Source organism: Maylandia zebra, linkage group LG11 (genome assembly GCF_041146795.1).
Source record: "Maylandia zebra isolate NMK-2024a linkage group LG11, Mzebra_GT3a, whole genome shotgun sequence".
NCBI lineage: Eukaryota > Metazoa > Chordata > Actinopteri > Cichliformes > Cichlidae > Maylandia > Maylandia zebra.
In genome coordinates, this window is record NC_135177.1 from 37,604,685 (window position 1) to 37,619,422 (window position 14,738).

The 14,738-nt window shown below is 42.2% G+C and overlaps 1 protein-coding gene across 2 annotated transcripts in view; it reads left to right on the plus strand.

The window, feature by feature from the left end:
* Positions 1-14,738, plus strand: part of LOC143421183 (collagen alpha-6(VI) chain-like) — a 76,251-nt gene that overhangs the window by 41,892 nt on the left and 19,621 nt on the right. For both annotated transcript variants that reach the window (XM_076890357.1, XM_076890358.1), the window contains 12 exons: positions 881-1,444; positions 4,887-5,245; positions 5,940-6,018; positions 6,737-6,879; positions 7,367-7,459; positions 8,068-8,121; positions 8,663-8,734; positions 10,574-10,600; positions 10,707-10,751; positions 11,743-11,796; positions 12,008-12,070; positions 13,385-13,450. In XM_076890357.1, the coding sequence (XP_076746472.1) occupies positions 881-1,444; positions 4,887-5,245; positions 5,940-6,018; positions 6,737-6,879; positions 7,367-7,459; positions 8,068-8,121; positions 8,663-8,734; positions 10,574-10,600; positions 10,707-10,751; positions 11,743-11,796; positions 12,008-12,070; positions 13,385-13,450 (1,619 nt within the window). The remainder of the gene's footprint in view (positions 1-880; positions 1,445-4,886; positions 5,246-5,939; positions 6,019-6,736; positions 6,880-7,366; positions 7,460-8,067; positions 8,122-8,662; positions 8,735-10,573; positions 10,601-10,706; positions 10,752-11,742; positions 11,797-12,007; positions 12,071-13,384; positions 13,451-14,738) is intronic.

Genomic DNA, 14,738 nt, shown 5'->3' on the forward strand with positions numbered 1-14,738 from the left:
TTCATGCCTAGGTTGTTATACTTCTTTGTTATTAGATTCCCCTTGTGTCTTACTCCCCTGCTAAGTCTCCCTTGCCCTTCATGTGTTTCATGTCTGTCTTACTTTGTCAAGTTCAGGTTGTCATGTCTGCGTCTTATGTTTCCTGTTTTATTTTGAAGAGGTCTTGTGTTCCTGTGTTCATCGTGTTCAGTTTTACTCTTCCATGTCGTTATGTCGTTGTGTTCATGTGTGTCAGCTGTTCCCCGTGTGTTCCCACTTCTTCTTAGCCTCCTGTGTGTATTTCTATTTGCCAGGGTTTTTCATAGTTCGTGTTTCCTTTTGAGTTTACCCAGTTTAGGTTATTGCTTAGTTTGTGTTGTTTTCGCACTTTTATTTTGTACTGTTCTGTCTGCTTTAATAAATGGTTCATCATCAGTTAAGTTTGAGTTTGAGAATGTCTGCACCTGGATCCACTCCACGCAGTTTGCCTTGGCAAACTGTGACAATTATAATATTATATTATATTATATTATATTATATTATATTATATTATATTATATTATATTAAGATAACCTTTGAGTCCCACACGTGGGACATTTGTTATATTATATGATATAAAATAATTTCCCCTAGGAATCAAAGTATGCTGATTCTGATTAATATATTATAATAATTATATAATATATGTATGTTTAATGTTTCCCAAGTTTTTCATTAATGTCTAATTTTTTGGTCAACCCTTCTTCCGGTGTCACAATAGATACAAAAGTCTAACCAAAGATGGCATCAGGTTGTTGGTTGGCTGATTGATGGAAGCCTGACGATGCCACAGTGTTAAATTCACAGCACAGTTGTGTATTAATGGCATCAAATGTCTCTTTCTTGCTTTTTCTTTGGCAGTTTGCAACCAGACAGACTTGGTCTTCCTACTCGATTACTCGAGCAGCATCAACCAAAGCCAGCACACAATTATGTTAGACTTCACAGCAAGTGTGGTGGACAACTTTAATGTCAGAAAAGAGTTTGCACATGTCGGACTTGCACAGTTCAGTGATAATCCTAAACATGAGTTTTACCTTAACACGTACAACGACAAGACGAAGATGATCGAGCATATCCTTAACATGAACTATAACGGTGGAAACACTAATCTTGGAAAAGCCTTGGATCACATTAGGGACTACTTTCAAGAATCAAATGGAAGCCGCAGAGGTGTTCCCAAGAACCTGGTGTTGATCACAGATGGTAACTCTCATGATGACGTGGAGGATGCCGCAGAAGCGCTCAGGAAAATGGGGGTTACAGTATTCGCCATTGCTGTTGGAGATGTCTTTTACCTACAGCTCCTGCAGATCACTGGCACACCAGAGAAGGTCTTTGATGTCGAGAACTTCGACAGCTTGGCAAATATCAAGAAAAAGATCATTGATGAAATCTGTGACACTGAGCCTGAGCCAAAAATTGGTAAGTTGGAAAAAAGAGATGTGCATGACTAGTAATTTCATTAATAGGCGAACAGAAAATCTTTGAGTGAATCCTTTAAAAGAGAGACTAAACCAAGACAGCCAGAAGATCCAATTTCCATATTTTAAATGGTGACGTAATGTGGGGCACCATTTATAACAGCAACTGCTTTCACACCACACAGTTCAGGGGACAAGTATCCACAGCTGGACTGGCCATCGGGCATACCGGGCAACTGCCCGATGGTGATTTTTCGTTTTTATGGGGCATTTTTGTTTGTAACGGTGTATAGAGTGAAAGGTGGTAGCCTATTGGTCATGATTGACTCTGGGCTGGACCAGTTATAGCCAAGAAGGTTGATGCACCCTCCCCCTTGCTTGGGCAACGACTCTGAAAGCAATCTTATCGTAGACAAAGAGAAGAAAATGGTATTGAGGTGAAAAGGAAGCGATTTGTCCCGGACTTCAGCTACAATGAAAAAGACACAAAGCTGGAGTTATTCTGTGTCTTTGCTGCACAGCTGCCTCTTCTTCTCTCATTCTCTCCCCTCCCTCTCCCGTTTCTACTTCAATCATGAAACTGATCAATGATCAGCTGATCGGCTTTTCTCTCTTGTTTGTTTATCGCCCACTTTGCGCCAGAAAGAGGAAACCAGCAGATGTTGCGCTAAACAACAGCAGCACGTTTAAGCTTGATCAGCTGTTGTTGGAATTTATTTAATATTAATTTCTAGTATCAGCTGATGTTTGCTGGAGCCACAGCTGTAAACCTGCTGGTCATGATGTCAGTTTGGTTATGTGGTGAGAGGGAAACATGAAGATGAAACCAGGAGATGTCCTTACTGAACCATCAGAGCTGAACAGGTGATGGAGAAACAGGTTTACCTTTTAGGTGACATGAATGAGTTGAAGTTAAGTAGCTGACAGCTGGTAACTGTGCAGGGGCGGGTCTAGCAAAGTTTTGTCGGGGGGCAGGTAGGGCATTAACAGGGAGAGGGGGGCACAAAGAAGTACTTTTCTTTCTTATTCTCATTTAAAATGTCTCGTTTTTATTAAATAATTATCTGAATCTTATGATCGAAGTAGTCATGTGATGTCAAATGCAGTGTTGGCCAAGTTACTTGAAAAAGGTAATCAGTAACTCCCCAAAAACATAATCCCATTACTTTACTGATTACTTATTTTCAAAAGTAATTAATTACTTAGTTACTTAGTTACTTTTTAAAAACACGATTTACAACCTGAAGAGGTGATAAAGTGATAGATCTTTCAGCCCAATTCTACTTTTTCTGCATAATCCATCATACAAAATGTAATCAAATGGAAAAGTCTCTTTTTAAAACTTGTTTTATTAGTTTTAATCTTTTAACTTTATGCATCAAGCAAAAATTTAATTATCTGCAACATTCTCTGACTGGAAGAAATTAGTTTAACATTTAAACCTATTTTCTGCACATTCCAGCACATAAAATAAAATATTTTTTGTGTTTACACTCAGTCTTTCAAATAGATGCAAGTGAAACACAGCAGAAAATAAATAAAGTCAAAGACTCAGCGGTCCTGTTGCTCTATTTTCACCTGTAAAGCAGGAGTGGGGCAGGCGGAGGTTTACCCTGGTGCAGGTGTGCCGCGGTCAGTGGAAGAATCCGCGAGTTGCTTGTTGGAAGTTTAGGGGTTTTTTCGCTGTAAAAAGAAGTTTTCTTCCCACGCACAGCGGACACTAATGTTTTTGTCACTTTTTATGGAATCAAACTCAAAGTAAGGTCAGTACTTCCACGCTTTAAACGCTGCACACAGCTGTTGTCACGAATGTCACACTCGCTTACTGTCATGAGACATTCTCGCAAAAAAATTATGGTTTTAGTAACGCAGTAACGCAGCGTTCCTACAGGAAAGTAACGGTAATCTAATTACTGTTTTTGCAATAGTAATCCCGATTACTTTTTTCAAGTAATGAGTAAAGTAAGTATTACTCATCTCTGGTCAAATGTATGTAAGTCATCTCTAGTCTTCTCTGTCTTGATTTCAGGTTTCCACCATGTGTTGTAGATTTGTTTTTGGTGTTGGGGGGGACGGATGATTCAACCACCCAACCCTGCCCTGTTTCTTTTTTTTTTTCCTTTTTGTTTTTGCTTCTTGATAAATAAAGGAGATATGTACTTGCCTATTCTACCTGCTTTTAAACCATTTAAAATTAAAATTCATAGTTTTATATGTGAATTATATAATGTTAAATTACTATTAAACAAATGACTAAGTATTTCAGGCTTTAGTTCACTTCAGCCATATTCCATATAAATCAGGTAACATACAAAAATAAAAATAGCTTCAAATGCAGTCATGACAATAAAAGAATATGACTTTAAGGACTTAACAACATTACTTCAGTTATACTACACCAGCACCTCTTATACAGGCACACTATTGCCCCTATCAGGTCAGTGAGCTGGGATTTGTTATTCTAAACATGAACTACTGTTACAGCAACAGACAATCGGGTTTGTTTTTCATTACTGGAAGAGATCAAATTATTGGTGGGGACAATTCAATAATCGCTGGATATTGGTGGGGACATGTCCCTTCCGTCTATGCCAAATCTATGCCCTTGGTTATAGATGGTTCAGGAGGTTAACTTGACCAAGCAGTCTTTTGGTTTCAGCTAAGTACTGTTTAGAATACCAGAATAGGGAGGATGGTGTAGGTTTATTAGATTGATACATATATACCAGAATCACTGTCACAACAGTGTTTGTTTTCATTCAAAGGCTTTATGGCTTTACCTATACCTCGTGAGCCCGTCTCTAGTCAAAATGCCCAGGCCGATTTTTTTGTCCCAGTCCAGCCCTGCAAGTATCTACCGGTGGTGGTTTGCTGCGTGCATTCACCCCACTCTAGTAAGTGAAATGCACGTCCTCGAGTATGAACACACCCAGTCTTCGGTTTGAGTAATTTGTGCTTGGTTTGTCGAGAGCTGCTGTTGTTATTGTAGATGCTGTTAAATATTCCAATTTTTTGATCTGTGGGCTGAAGGAAGAACAACACTCGGTGTATAAATGCTCAATCAACAATCTCTTTATTCCATACAAACACTTTTGAGCATAAACCATCCGGATGGGAGATGTGACCTGACCATTTCTCACATTCTTATAGCTTCAACCATAATATGGCATAAAATAGCATAATGATCTCACAATGCCTAATGTTTTCCCTCTTATCATTTAAAGACTGTTGCTGGTGCTGCATTCACAGTAAACATAAATCATCAAGTATCCACTCTATTGCCTAATGTGGCTAAAGTTAGCAGTACCAGCATGAGCATCAGTACCTTTGATTGTTTAATCCTGTTGTTTGATAAGTGAGCCCCTCTTGTCCACATGTCACTGTCTTTAGCTATAAAAGGTCAAAGACAAATATCCTTTCCCTGCTTTTCTTCCCATGTTCAGATTGTACCATCGACGTTGCAATAGGATTCGACATTACTGACTCGAGTGGATCCAACAACATGCTGATCAGTGACTACATCCAACACCTGGAAGAGATTGTCCATCATATTTCACATATTTCAACAGAAGAAAACTTGTGCTGCACTGGCGTCCCCCAGTCCCCGGTCAAGACCCAAATCGCCTTCCATTTGGTAGACAGTGATGGCAGGGCCTTGTATGATACAAATTTTGCAGACTTCAGTGAAGACGTGTTGAAGAAAGTCTTGAGCTGGAAGTTGTCCCAGCCGACCTACTTTAACTCTGAGCTGCTGAATTTCTACAAGGAGAAGTTCAAAACCAAATCCAAGGCTACTGTCAAGGTGAGACATGTTTAGACATGTTTAGATGAGTGCTGTCAGCGTTAATTATAAATACAGGCCATTTACCATTTTACCAATCTCGTTAAAGTGATGTTAACACCATGACTGCAGCAAATCTCTGTTAGTGAGCTAGCGCTAGTGAGCTGCACGGTGCTAACACGTTAATGAGCTAACCGCACTAACACGTTGATGCCGTGGGGTGATCTGCGGTAACTTGCTAAGGGAGATTTGCCGCTTTAATGTGGTTATGGCGTTAAAGTCATTTTAAGGAGATTAACGCTGGCAGCCCTAGTTTAGACCTTTCAGAATCCTTCAGTTCTCATTTTCACCATGAAATTATCCGAGTAACTGAATTGATATCCTGTGTTGTTAACATGCAACGGTGCTATTTTTCATCTTGTTAAAATTTAGCACATAAACTGCAGCCGTGGCTGTTGGGTAGCCAAATACTGCACACTACATTCAATTACATTAATTACTGTTACCCAGCATGAAGACTGCTAATGGTAAAGAGCTTTGTTTATAACACGGGAGTATATGGGGACTGACTCACTGCTGGAGCCTCTAGTGGACATTAGAGGAGCTGCAGTGTTTAGCGCTTCTGCTATGACTTCATCGTTCAGCCCTGAACATTACCACTTCATGAGGCATCATCCACATTAAACTGTCGGACGTGGTTTACTCTGTCGTTTAGGTCTTGATGATCTTCTCTGATGGACTCAATGAAAACGTCATGAGTCTACAGCGGGAATCAAAGCTGCTGCGAGAGTCTGGTAAAAACATGCATTTACTAAGATCACTTCATTCCCAACTTTGCTTCTGGTTTTCTCATTGTGTCATCTTTACTTTTCATTGCTCATCTTAATTGACATCCCCATGCACTTTGATCTGATGTTAGCACACAAATTCTTCAGTTATTACATTAGATGTATGGGCTAGTGTCCCATGTGTGTCCTAAAACATAAAAACGCATGCTTTAATTTTAATTCTGGGCTACGAGGAAGTCCCGTGGAGCAGAACAAGCGGAAGCACAAGAACTTTCCTAAACAACCAGGAAAAAGTGGTTTGTGTAGAATGACAGAGAGCTGAAAGAACTGAATATAATACTAGTGCAACCCCTCGGCCTCTGAGGAGACACACCTAAGATATCAATTTCCTACGTCGTCTTGTTCTCAAGTTATTACATCCGCAAGATCTTCATCAGACTTACTGTGGCTCTGAGGTCACTGAGATTCAAACTAAGCAAAGATTTTAATAGAAGCAGCTATGATATCAATTTGAAGCTCGAGCTGTAGCGTTCACATCAATGCCTTTTACAGCTGAGGGGTAAGAAGCACTTGGATCACCATCAGACTGGATCCATCTAATCTACGAGGAGAAGTTACTAAATATTTCTAGACCTAATCAGTTTGCTTGATTCAGATCCAGTGGAAATGTACGTGCACTGTGTTTGTGAAGCCACGCCGTTCCAGTCTGTTGTCCTGTCTGCAGGAGTCAGCGCCCTGCTGGCCGTGGCTCTCAGGGGCACTAACCACATTCAGCTACAGAAGGTGGAGTTTGGCCGCGGATTCGGGTACACCGATCAGCTCATAATCAGCATGCCGAGCATCGGCAGCACCATATTCCAACAGATTGTAAGTCAGTCCCATTGCTCATGAGTGCGTTTCTACCTTTTCTAAATGACAAATAAAGCAAGTTTTAATCTTTAGTCTGAGTAAAAAGGAGCCACGTTCATGTTATTCATATAATGTAAAAAATGTGAGTGAATTTTATTCAGAATAACCAGTAAAGGAGTCATGAGGTGAGATAAGAGGACCCAAGTGCAAAACATGCGGGTAGGTTGAAAGAAAAGTCACGTAAGCAACAAAGAAATCAAAGGGACAATAATCCCATCAGCCATTCAGGAGGCGGCTGACGGGAGGATTGTGATTGGACCAGTTCCCTGTTTCCATTTTTCCTGCTGACATAATCGTTCCTCTTAAAGTTTATAGCGAGTAATATTTTGATGAGTCCTGATTCTCTGAAGACAAAACGTTCAGTAACCGACGTTTGCCTCTTAAAGATCTTCACAAAGATCGTGCATTGTTCATGTATGTCCTTCGCCCCCTCGTCTGACTGCAGAGCACCGTGACAGCCCGGGAATGCTGCGGAGTGATGTGCAAATGTTGGGGAGACAAAGGCCCCCGTGGTCTTCCAGGCCCACGAGGGGCAAAGGTGAGTGTGAAACCCCAACTTTACACCAGGAATGTTTCACTATAGAACACAGAGAACATATCTCACGTTTCAACTGCAAAAATTCATCATTGCATGAAACTGAGCAGCAGGCCAGAGGTCTGGACTGCAGGCGTGCTGATGCAACAGATGCATTCTGCGCTTTAGCATCATCCCACTCAAACATGAAAAACACGTCTGCACGGAGCAGCTGCTGCTCTGATACCTGTGTATAGCTTTCAGCACTGACGGAGCCTGTCCAGATGTGCCAGCTGCCAGCTCCACAGGGCGGATGCTCCCTCTCCCACAGACCCATCCACACATGGATGGGTCTGACCTGAGATCAGTTTCCACTGTGCCTCAGTCCATTTTAAACGAGCTCCTCTCTGCACGATGGAGCTTTAACCTGTTCATGTGGACGGCAGCCGGAGCTGCTCTGGTGTCCATGACACGATTGTCCAAATATCATAAACTCTAATAACTAAAATATCATTTTAATATATCACGTTACTGACCAGCTGCCACTTAATGTAATTAGTTGTGAAATGTGTCCTGAAGGCTTTTCCAGCCCTTTGCTTTCTTTCTGATGGTTCTGTTTGCTTTATAAACAGGGTGAGGAGGGAGAGCGGGGTCATCCGGGTTTCCCGGGAGAAGAAGGAGTCAGTGTAAGTGCTTCTTCTTCATCCCACCACGAGCTCTTTCCGCTGTAAATGAGACACTCGCACAATCTACATTTTCAGATTTTCAATGTAAAAATTTCCAGATTGTTTTATTTTATTCAGTTATTTGTACATAATGTTCTCTGCTTTTGCACAGTCGAGCAGCGCGTCAGCACACGTTTCACTGCGTGTAACTATGCATGTGACAAATAAAGGATCTTGAACCTGATTAAAAAACTTCAAACCTGAATTCATTTCCATTAAAAAATTTGCTTTTAATTATTTACTTTGAATTTTCTAGTTTGTAGTTTGTGTTCTTCTTGTTAAAGTTTAAAATTCTTGTTAAAGTTCTTTTTTCCTACAATTGCCAGCTGCTTGCTCCTGTTTATGGGGGCTACCTAAAAGCAGTTGGCAATTACATTTTACTTAAATGCAGATGTATTATTGAGATAATATTCATATAACCTGATAACTGAAAGATGGACCTACAGGACGAAGCAGACAGAGAGCTCGAACCAGGTGCGCTGACTTTGCTTTTGTGTTGCAGGGCGAGCGCGGTCCTCCTGGACTTCCTGGACTTCAGGGGATCCGGGGCTGTCCTGGAAGCAGAGGACAGAAGGTACGCGATGTGTCATACCTCTGAGAGGAGCACTGCTGAAGTCTGATCATTACGCCATCACGTGGAGAAAATGACGCTGCAGTCGAACAGACGAGTTCATGGAGATGTTTTTCATGTCAGACTGTGTGACGACTGATTTTTAGCATTAACTTTTGTTCTTATCATGAAAAACAAGAGATAAGATAAAACTTTATTAATCCCTCGGGTGGGTTCCTCTGGGAAATTCGGTTTCCAAAAAAGCACAGCACCGACAGAAGTTACAGAGTTACAGAATATTATATATATATATATATATATATATATATATATATATATATATATATATATATATATATATATATATATAACACCCAGCACGCCCCTGTGGGCGGTTTATCCTTCAAGCTCGGGTCCTCTACCAGAGGCCTGGGAGCTTGAGGGTCCTGCGCAGTATCTTAGCTGTTCCCAGGACTGCGCTCTTCTGGACAGAGATCTCCGATGTTATTCCCGGGATCTGCTGGAGCCACTCGCCTAGCTTGGGAGTCACCGCACCTAGTGCTCCGATTACCACGGGGACCACCGTCACCTTCACCCTCCACATCCTCTCGAGCTCTTCTCTGAGCCCTTGGTATTTCTCCAGCTTCTCGTGTTCCTTCTTCCTGATATTGCTGTCATTGGGAACCGCTACATCGATCACTACGGCCGTCTTCTTCTGTTTGTCTACCACCACTATGTCCTCTGATATGAATTGCACATTTCAAGTATGGAGTCTATTGCACCGTTGACTATTAACAAAGGTATTGCACAGTGAGGTGAAGAGGCACTACAGCTTAGTTGTTCCCCCCTCCTTTGTCCTCCTGTTTCCCCTCCCTCTCCCCTCCAGAGAGGAGTTAAACAGTCTGATGGCGTGTGGGACAAAGGAGTTTTTAAGTCTGTTAGTTCTTGTCTTGGGGAGAAGCAACCTGTCACTGAACAGACTCTTCTGGTTGTTTATGGCCGTGTGCAGAGGATGCCCAGCATTGTCCATAATGTCCATCAGTTTCTTTAATGTCCTTTTCTCTGCCACTGTCACCAGAGTGTCCAGCTTCATGCCGACCACAGAGCTAGCCTTCCTGATCAGTTTCTCCAGCCTGGATGAGTCCTTCTTTGCTGTGCTGCTCCCCCAGCACACCACAGCATAGAAAAGTACTCCAGCAACCACTGACTGGTAAAACATCCTCAGGAGCTTCCTGCAGATGTTAAAAGACCTCAGCCTCCTGAGGAAGTACAGTCGGCTTTGGGCTTTTTTATACAGGTGCTCTGTGTTGCATGACCAGTCCAGTTTATTGTCCACCCACAGCCCGAGGTACTTGTACTTGTTGACCACCTCCACCTCCTCCCCCTCTATCTGAACCGGCAGTGGACCTTCTCTGGACCTCCCGAAGTCCACAACCAGTTCCTTAGTCTTTGAGGTGTTGAGTTGCAGGTGGTTTGTGTGACTCCATGCGACAAAGTTCCTCACCAGACTTCTGTACTCCTCTTCCTGATCATCCCAGATACACCCCATGATGGCTGTGTCATCTGCAAACTTCTGAATGTGGCATAATTCAGAGTTGTAGCAGAAGTCAGAGGTGTACAGGGTGAAGAGAAGAGGGGACAGCACAGTTCCCTGTGGTGCTCCTGTGCTGCTGACCACAGTGTCAGACGTGATGTCCTTCAGCCTGACAAGTTTGTTTATAGTTTGTTATAAATATATCACACAAATATTAAATATATCAGACGTTTAATCGAATCCAAATAACTGAAAGATTCCTGTGAAGCTGGGCTGAAAAAGTCAAACATGAGCGCTTTAACCATTAAATCTGCTGTTTGTATCTGCAGGGCTACCGAGGCCTCTCAGGCAACAAGGTGAGTGACTGAGGTCTGCTGACACTGCTGCATTTACTGGAGAAGTGACAGTTTATCATAGATTGAGCAGTGAGACGTAACAGCTGATTGTGCTCCAACGCTGCAGGGGGACGACGGGGAGGATGGACTGAACGGCATCGATGGCGAGCAGGTATGAACATCTGTGACTGAGGCCTTCTGATCAGTGACGCGTTGCTAACACTGTTACTTTTTCACTAACCAGTAATCTAACTAATAATTATTTCTATTGTTAAAACAAGAAAATTACTTTTTTTCAACACACAAACAGTTGAAGCTGTCTTCAGCTGCAGGGGGGGGGCTGATGAGGTGGCTCTTCTGTCTTGAAGCCAGAGGGGGGTTTGGTTTCCCTGATGTATAAATCCTGGCACAGCGCGCACTCCGTTACTCTGTGTCGGGCACCTGCAGGCCAGTGGACACACTGGTTTGAGTCAAGGAGGCCCTGGAGTGGCTAACATTAGCCTCAGCTAACGTTAGCTAATGTAGCTAATGACTAACATCAGCTAACATTAGCTAATGTAGCTAATGTCTAACATCAGCTAACATTAGCTAATGTAGCTAATGACTAACATCAGCTAACATTAGCTAATGTAGCTAATGACTAACATCAGCTAACATTAGCTAATGTTAGCTAATGTAGCTAATGGCTAACATCAGCTAACATTAGCTAATGTTAGCTAATGTAGCTAATGGCTAACATCAGCTAATGTTAGCCGCTAACATTAGCTGAGGCTAATATTGTAATGATTTTTCTCCTCTTTGTGAAACAGAATGTAGCCTGACAAACATCTGGGCTGAGGCCTTTGTTCCTTAGTGCTGTGTTAACACACACCTGAACACAGCTGTGACAGACATGCTGACACCTGCTGATGAGCAGTGAATTTATCATCACCTGGCTCCTGCTGTTCAATATAATCATTTAAATGCAACTGTGGATTAAATTATACATATAAGTTTAAATTAGATAAATGAATTATTACATATGAAAATTATTCTTTATATTAACATTTACACATGCTGTATTATCCTAGTGATTTACAAATCATGGTAGGAGAGTATGATGGTTTATGTCACGTGACTGTGGAAGAAGAAGAGATGACGCGTTCTTCTGGTTTTGTTTGCAGGGAGAGACGGGACTCGGTGGACTGAAAGCAGAACGAGGACCTCCGGGAAACCCAGTAAACAAAAACCACTCAAAGTTTCTTTGCTTCGTGCTGCATCAGCTCTGATCGTTGTTACCTAATGAAACGATTGATCCATTTTACTGTTATTGTTTCTGTTTTCGTTTTTTTAAATGTGTTTTGACTTCAGCTCGTAAAAATGAAGCTGTGAGCTGTTGACCTCTGACCTCTGGGTAGGTTGATTGACAGGCTGAAATATCATCTTTAGGGCATCCCGGGGACAGGAGGCGAGAAGGGGCTGAAAGGACAGAAGGGACTGAGAGGAGACCCGGTGAGTTTCGGTGCTTTCATTTCAGAAAGGTCACATGGACTTTTTTTCCTAATTATTTAATATGTGGGAGCAGGAGGGGGACGAGGAAGAGGAGGAGGCAGGTCAAGTTCAGGTCGATCAGACTGCTAAAGCAAAATAAACCTTTCATATTTCAGGTTTTTTGTTTTTACAAAGAAAACCTGTTTCAACAGCCTGAATATGAACAATGTCCTGAAATAATGACTCTTTAGTTTCTGCACATATTTTTATGATACAAAGATTATGGTGAAGATATTTGATCGTGTAGTTTGTCTGTGCCCGTCTGATCTTTCTAACAAATACAAATAAGCTGGGATTTATCGAGAGCTTTTCCAGCCTGGTGTGATCACACACTACATTCACTCATAAAACACTTTATTTACAACAATAATCCACAAACGTCGTGCTGCCATAAAAACCCATCACAGAACTCTGCATGTCGATGTTTTCTCAGGATGTTTTTGTGTGTTTAAACGTTTAAATGTCACTAATGTCAGTTAAAACTAGGGCTGTTCGATATAACCATATATATCGATGACGATATAAAAACGTTCTTTCATTTTACGCTATCGTTTGTTTCGTGGTGTCGCAAAATAAAGTGTTTACGGCAACATTTTTTCATGGTTTTGATCACTGTAGTGACTATATTCATTTCTTAAAGTTCTGTCTTACTCTTATATGTAATATCACCACACTACGGATGCACAAGCGCCTGTTTTTATGCGTTGTCGTTAGCAACAACGACGGTAACAGCATCGCGTATCCGCTTGTTTATGTTCCACATAAACCTTTCACAATAAAGCTCAAGATCCTGTTGAGACCTTTCAAAATAAACTGAATCGCGTGAAAGAGCAGATTATTTACAGATGAGAAGCAAAAAAGAGCCGCCAGGTGCTAAAAAATAAAGCTTAGACTCCAACGTTAGAACAGGCTTTTCCCCGCAGCACGCCGTGTAATAAATACTCACAAAGAAAACGGCGCCGTTACAGCTTATGTCTAAAACGTGTCGTTTCATGCATCGGTTAAAACACTCGACGCACAGCTGGAAACACTTCACACAAGTCGAGCTGCCCGAGATTCACAGACTTTACAGAAAATGTTACATTTTTGTGATTTATATCGTTATCGGACGATAAACGTCAGATATCGGGATATGAGATTGTGGTCATATCGCACAGCCCTAGTTAAAACTGTAATATCGGCTCTTTCTTCTGTCGGAAAACCCGACAGCTGATCGCAGCTGGGAAACAGCTGGAAGCTCCACTTCAAGAACCGAACACTGTTTTTGTCTGACAGGGCACCCCGGGTGTCGACAACAACAGACCAGGACCCAAAGGAGACCCCGGCAGCCCAGGGAGACCAGTAAGACACGTCCACATCTTTATGTAAAAGCTGAACGTTAGCCGCCATGATGCCACTAGTTTACCGTAAATTATCTACAGAGACTAAAGCTGATTTTCTTATCAGGCTGTAAACGTTTTTAATATGGACTGCCTCTAAATTAGCACTTGAATGCTCAAAGCACTTCGTACAACATGCCTCATTCACACAAGCACTTTTTCACTCTCTAACATTCACCCTCTGACGATGCATCAGGGAGCAGCTCGGGTTAGTATGTTGCCCAAACCTCCAGTTAGTAGATGACCTGATCTACCTCCTGATCTACAGCCAACACGAGTGTCTATGGAGACTGACTCACTGCTGCCTCTTCTGGGCATCAGAGGAACTGTGCGTTTTTGATACTAAAGTATTTGTTGGGTTTCAGGGGATGCAGAGCCTGTTGTTCACCGAGGATAGGTTTCCAGTCTGTCCCAGAGAGACACACAGTCATTCACACTCATACTCACACTTCATACCTTCAGAATCACAAGTTAACCTAACGAGCATGCCTTCGGACTGTGGAAGGGAGCTGGAGGACGCGGGGCGAGCATGTGACACCCTGTCACTTTCTTTTCAGAAGAGAGGATGCCATTGGATCAGACAGTCAGTTCTGTTCTTAGCTGACAGGAGTGCGTGGTGTGGTCTTCTGCTGCAGTACACATCTGCTTCAAGTTTAATGTGTTGTGGATTTAGAGACGTTTCCTCTGACCTCTGACATCAGTGAGGTCGTTTCTCTCAGAGATCTGCTGTTGACGCTGCATGTTGTCTTTTCAGAGCTTCCTCTGTAAATGATTGTGTGCAAAGTCCCGACAGATCAGCAGAATAGTCAGACCAACCCGTCCTGTACCAACAACCATGCCACATATAGACCTATATGCATTCATTTGGTGCCACGTGATTGGCTGATCGGATATGTGGCCAGTGATTGAACATGAATGTGAAGCCAATACAGAAGCATCCTAACCTGGTCGGCAGGGGGCGAGTCCTCTGGTCTGATTGGATAGAAGTCTATGACAAAAGGAGCGCTGAACACTCTTTGGTGGATTTATGGTTCCAGTTGCTAATTTAAAGTGTTTCTGAATAAAATGTGATTAATTTTACTTTTAAATCAATAAGCCCACCTGATGTACATCACAAATGAGTGAAGACTATATGAGCTGGTCCTGAGTAGCTCACTCAGGATACAACGACCAAAATGTTGAAATTACCAACCAGTGACTGACACCATGCAGCCCTGACCTTCTCTGGTGTACGGTCTGAGGAAAGCCAG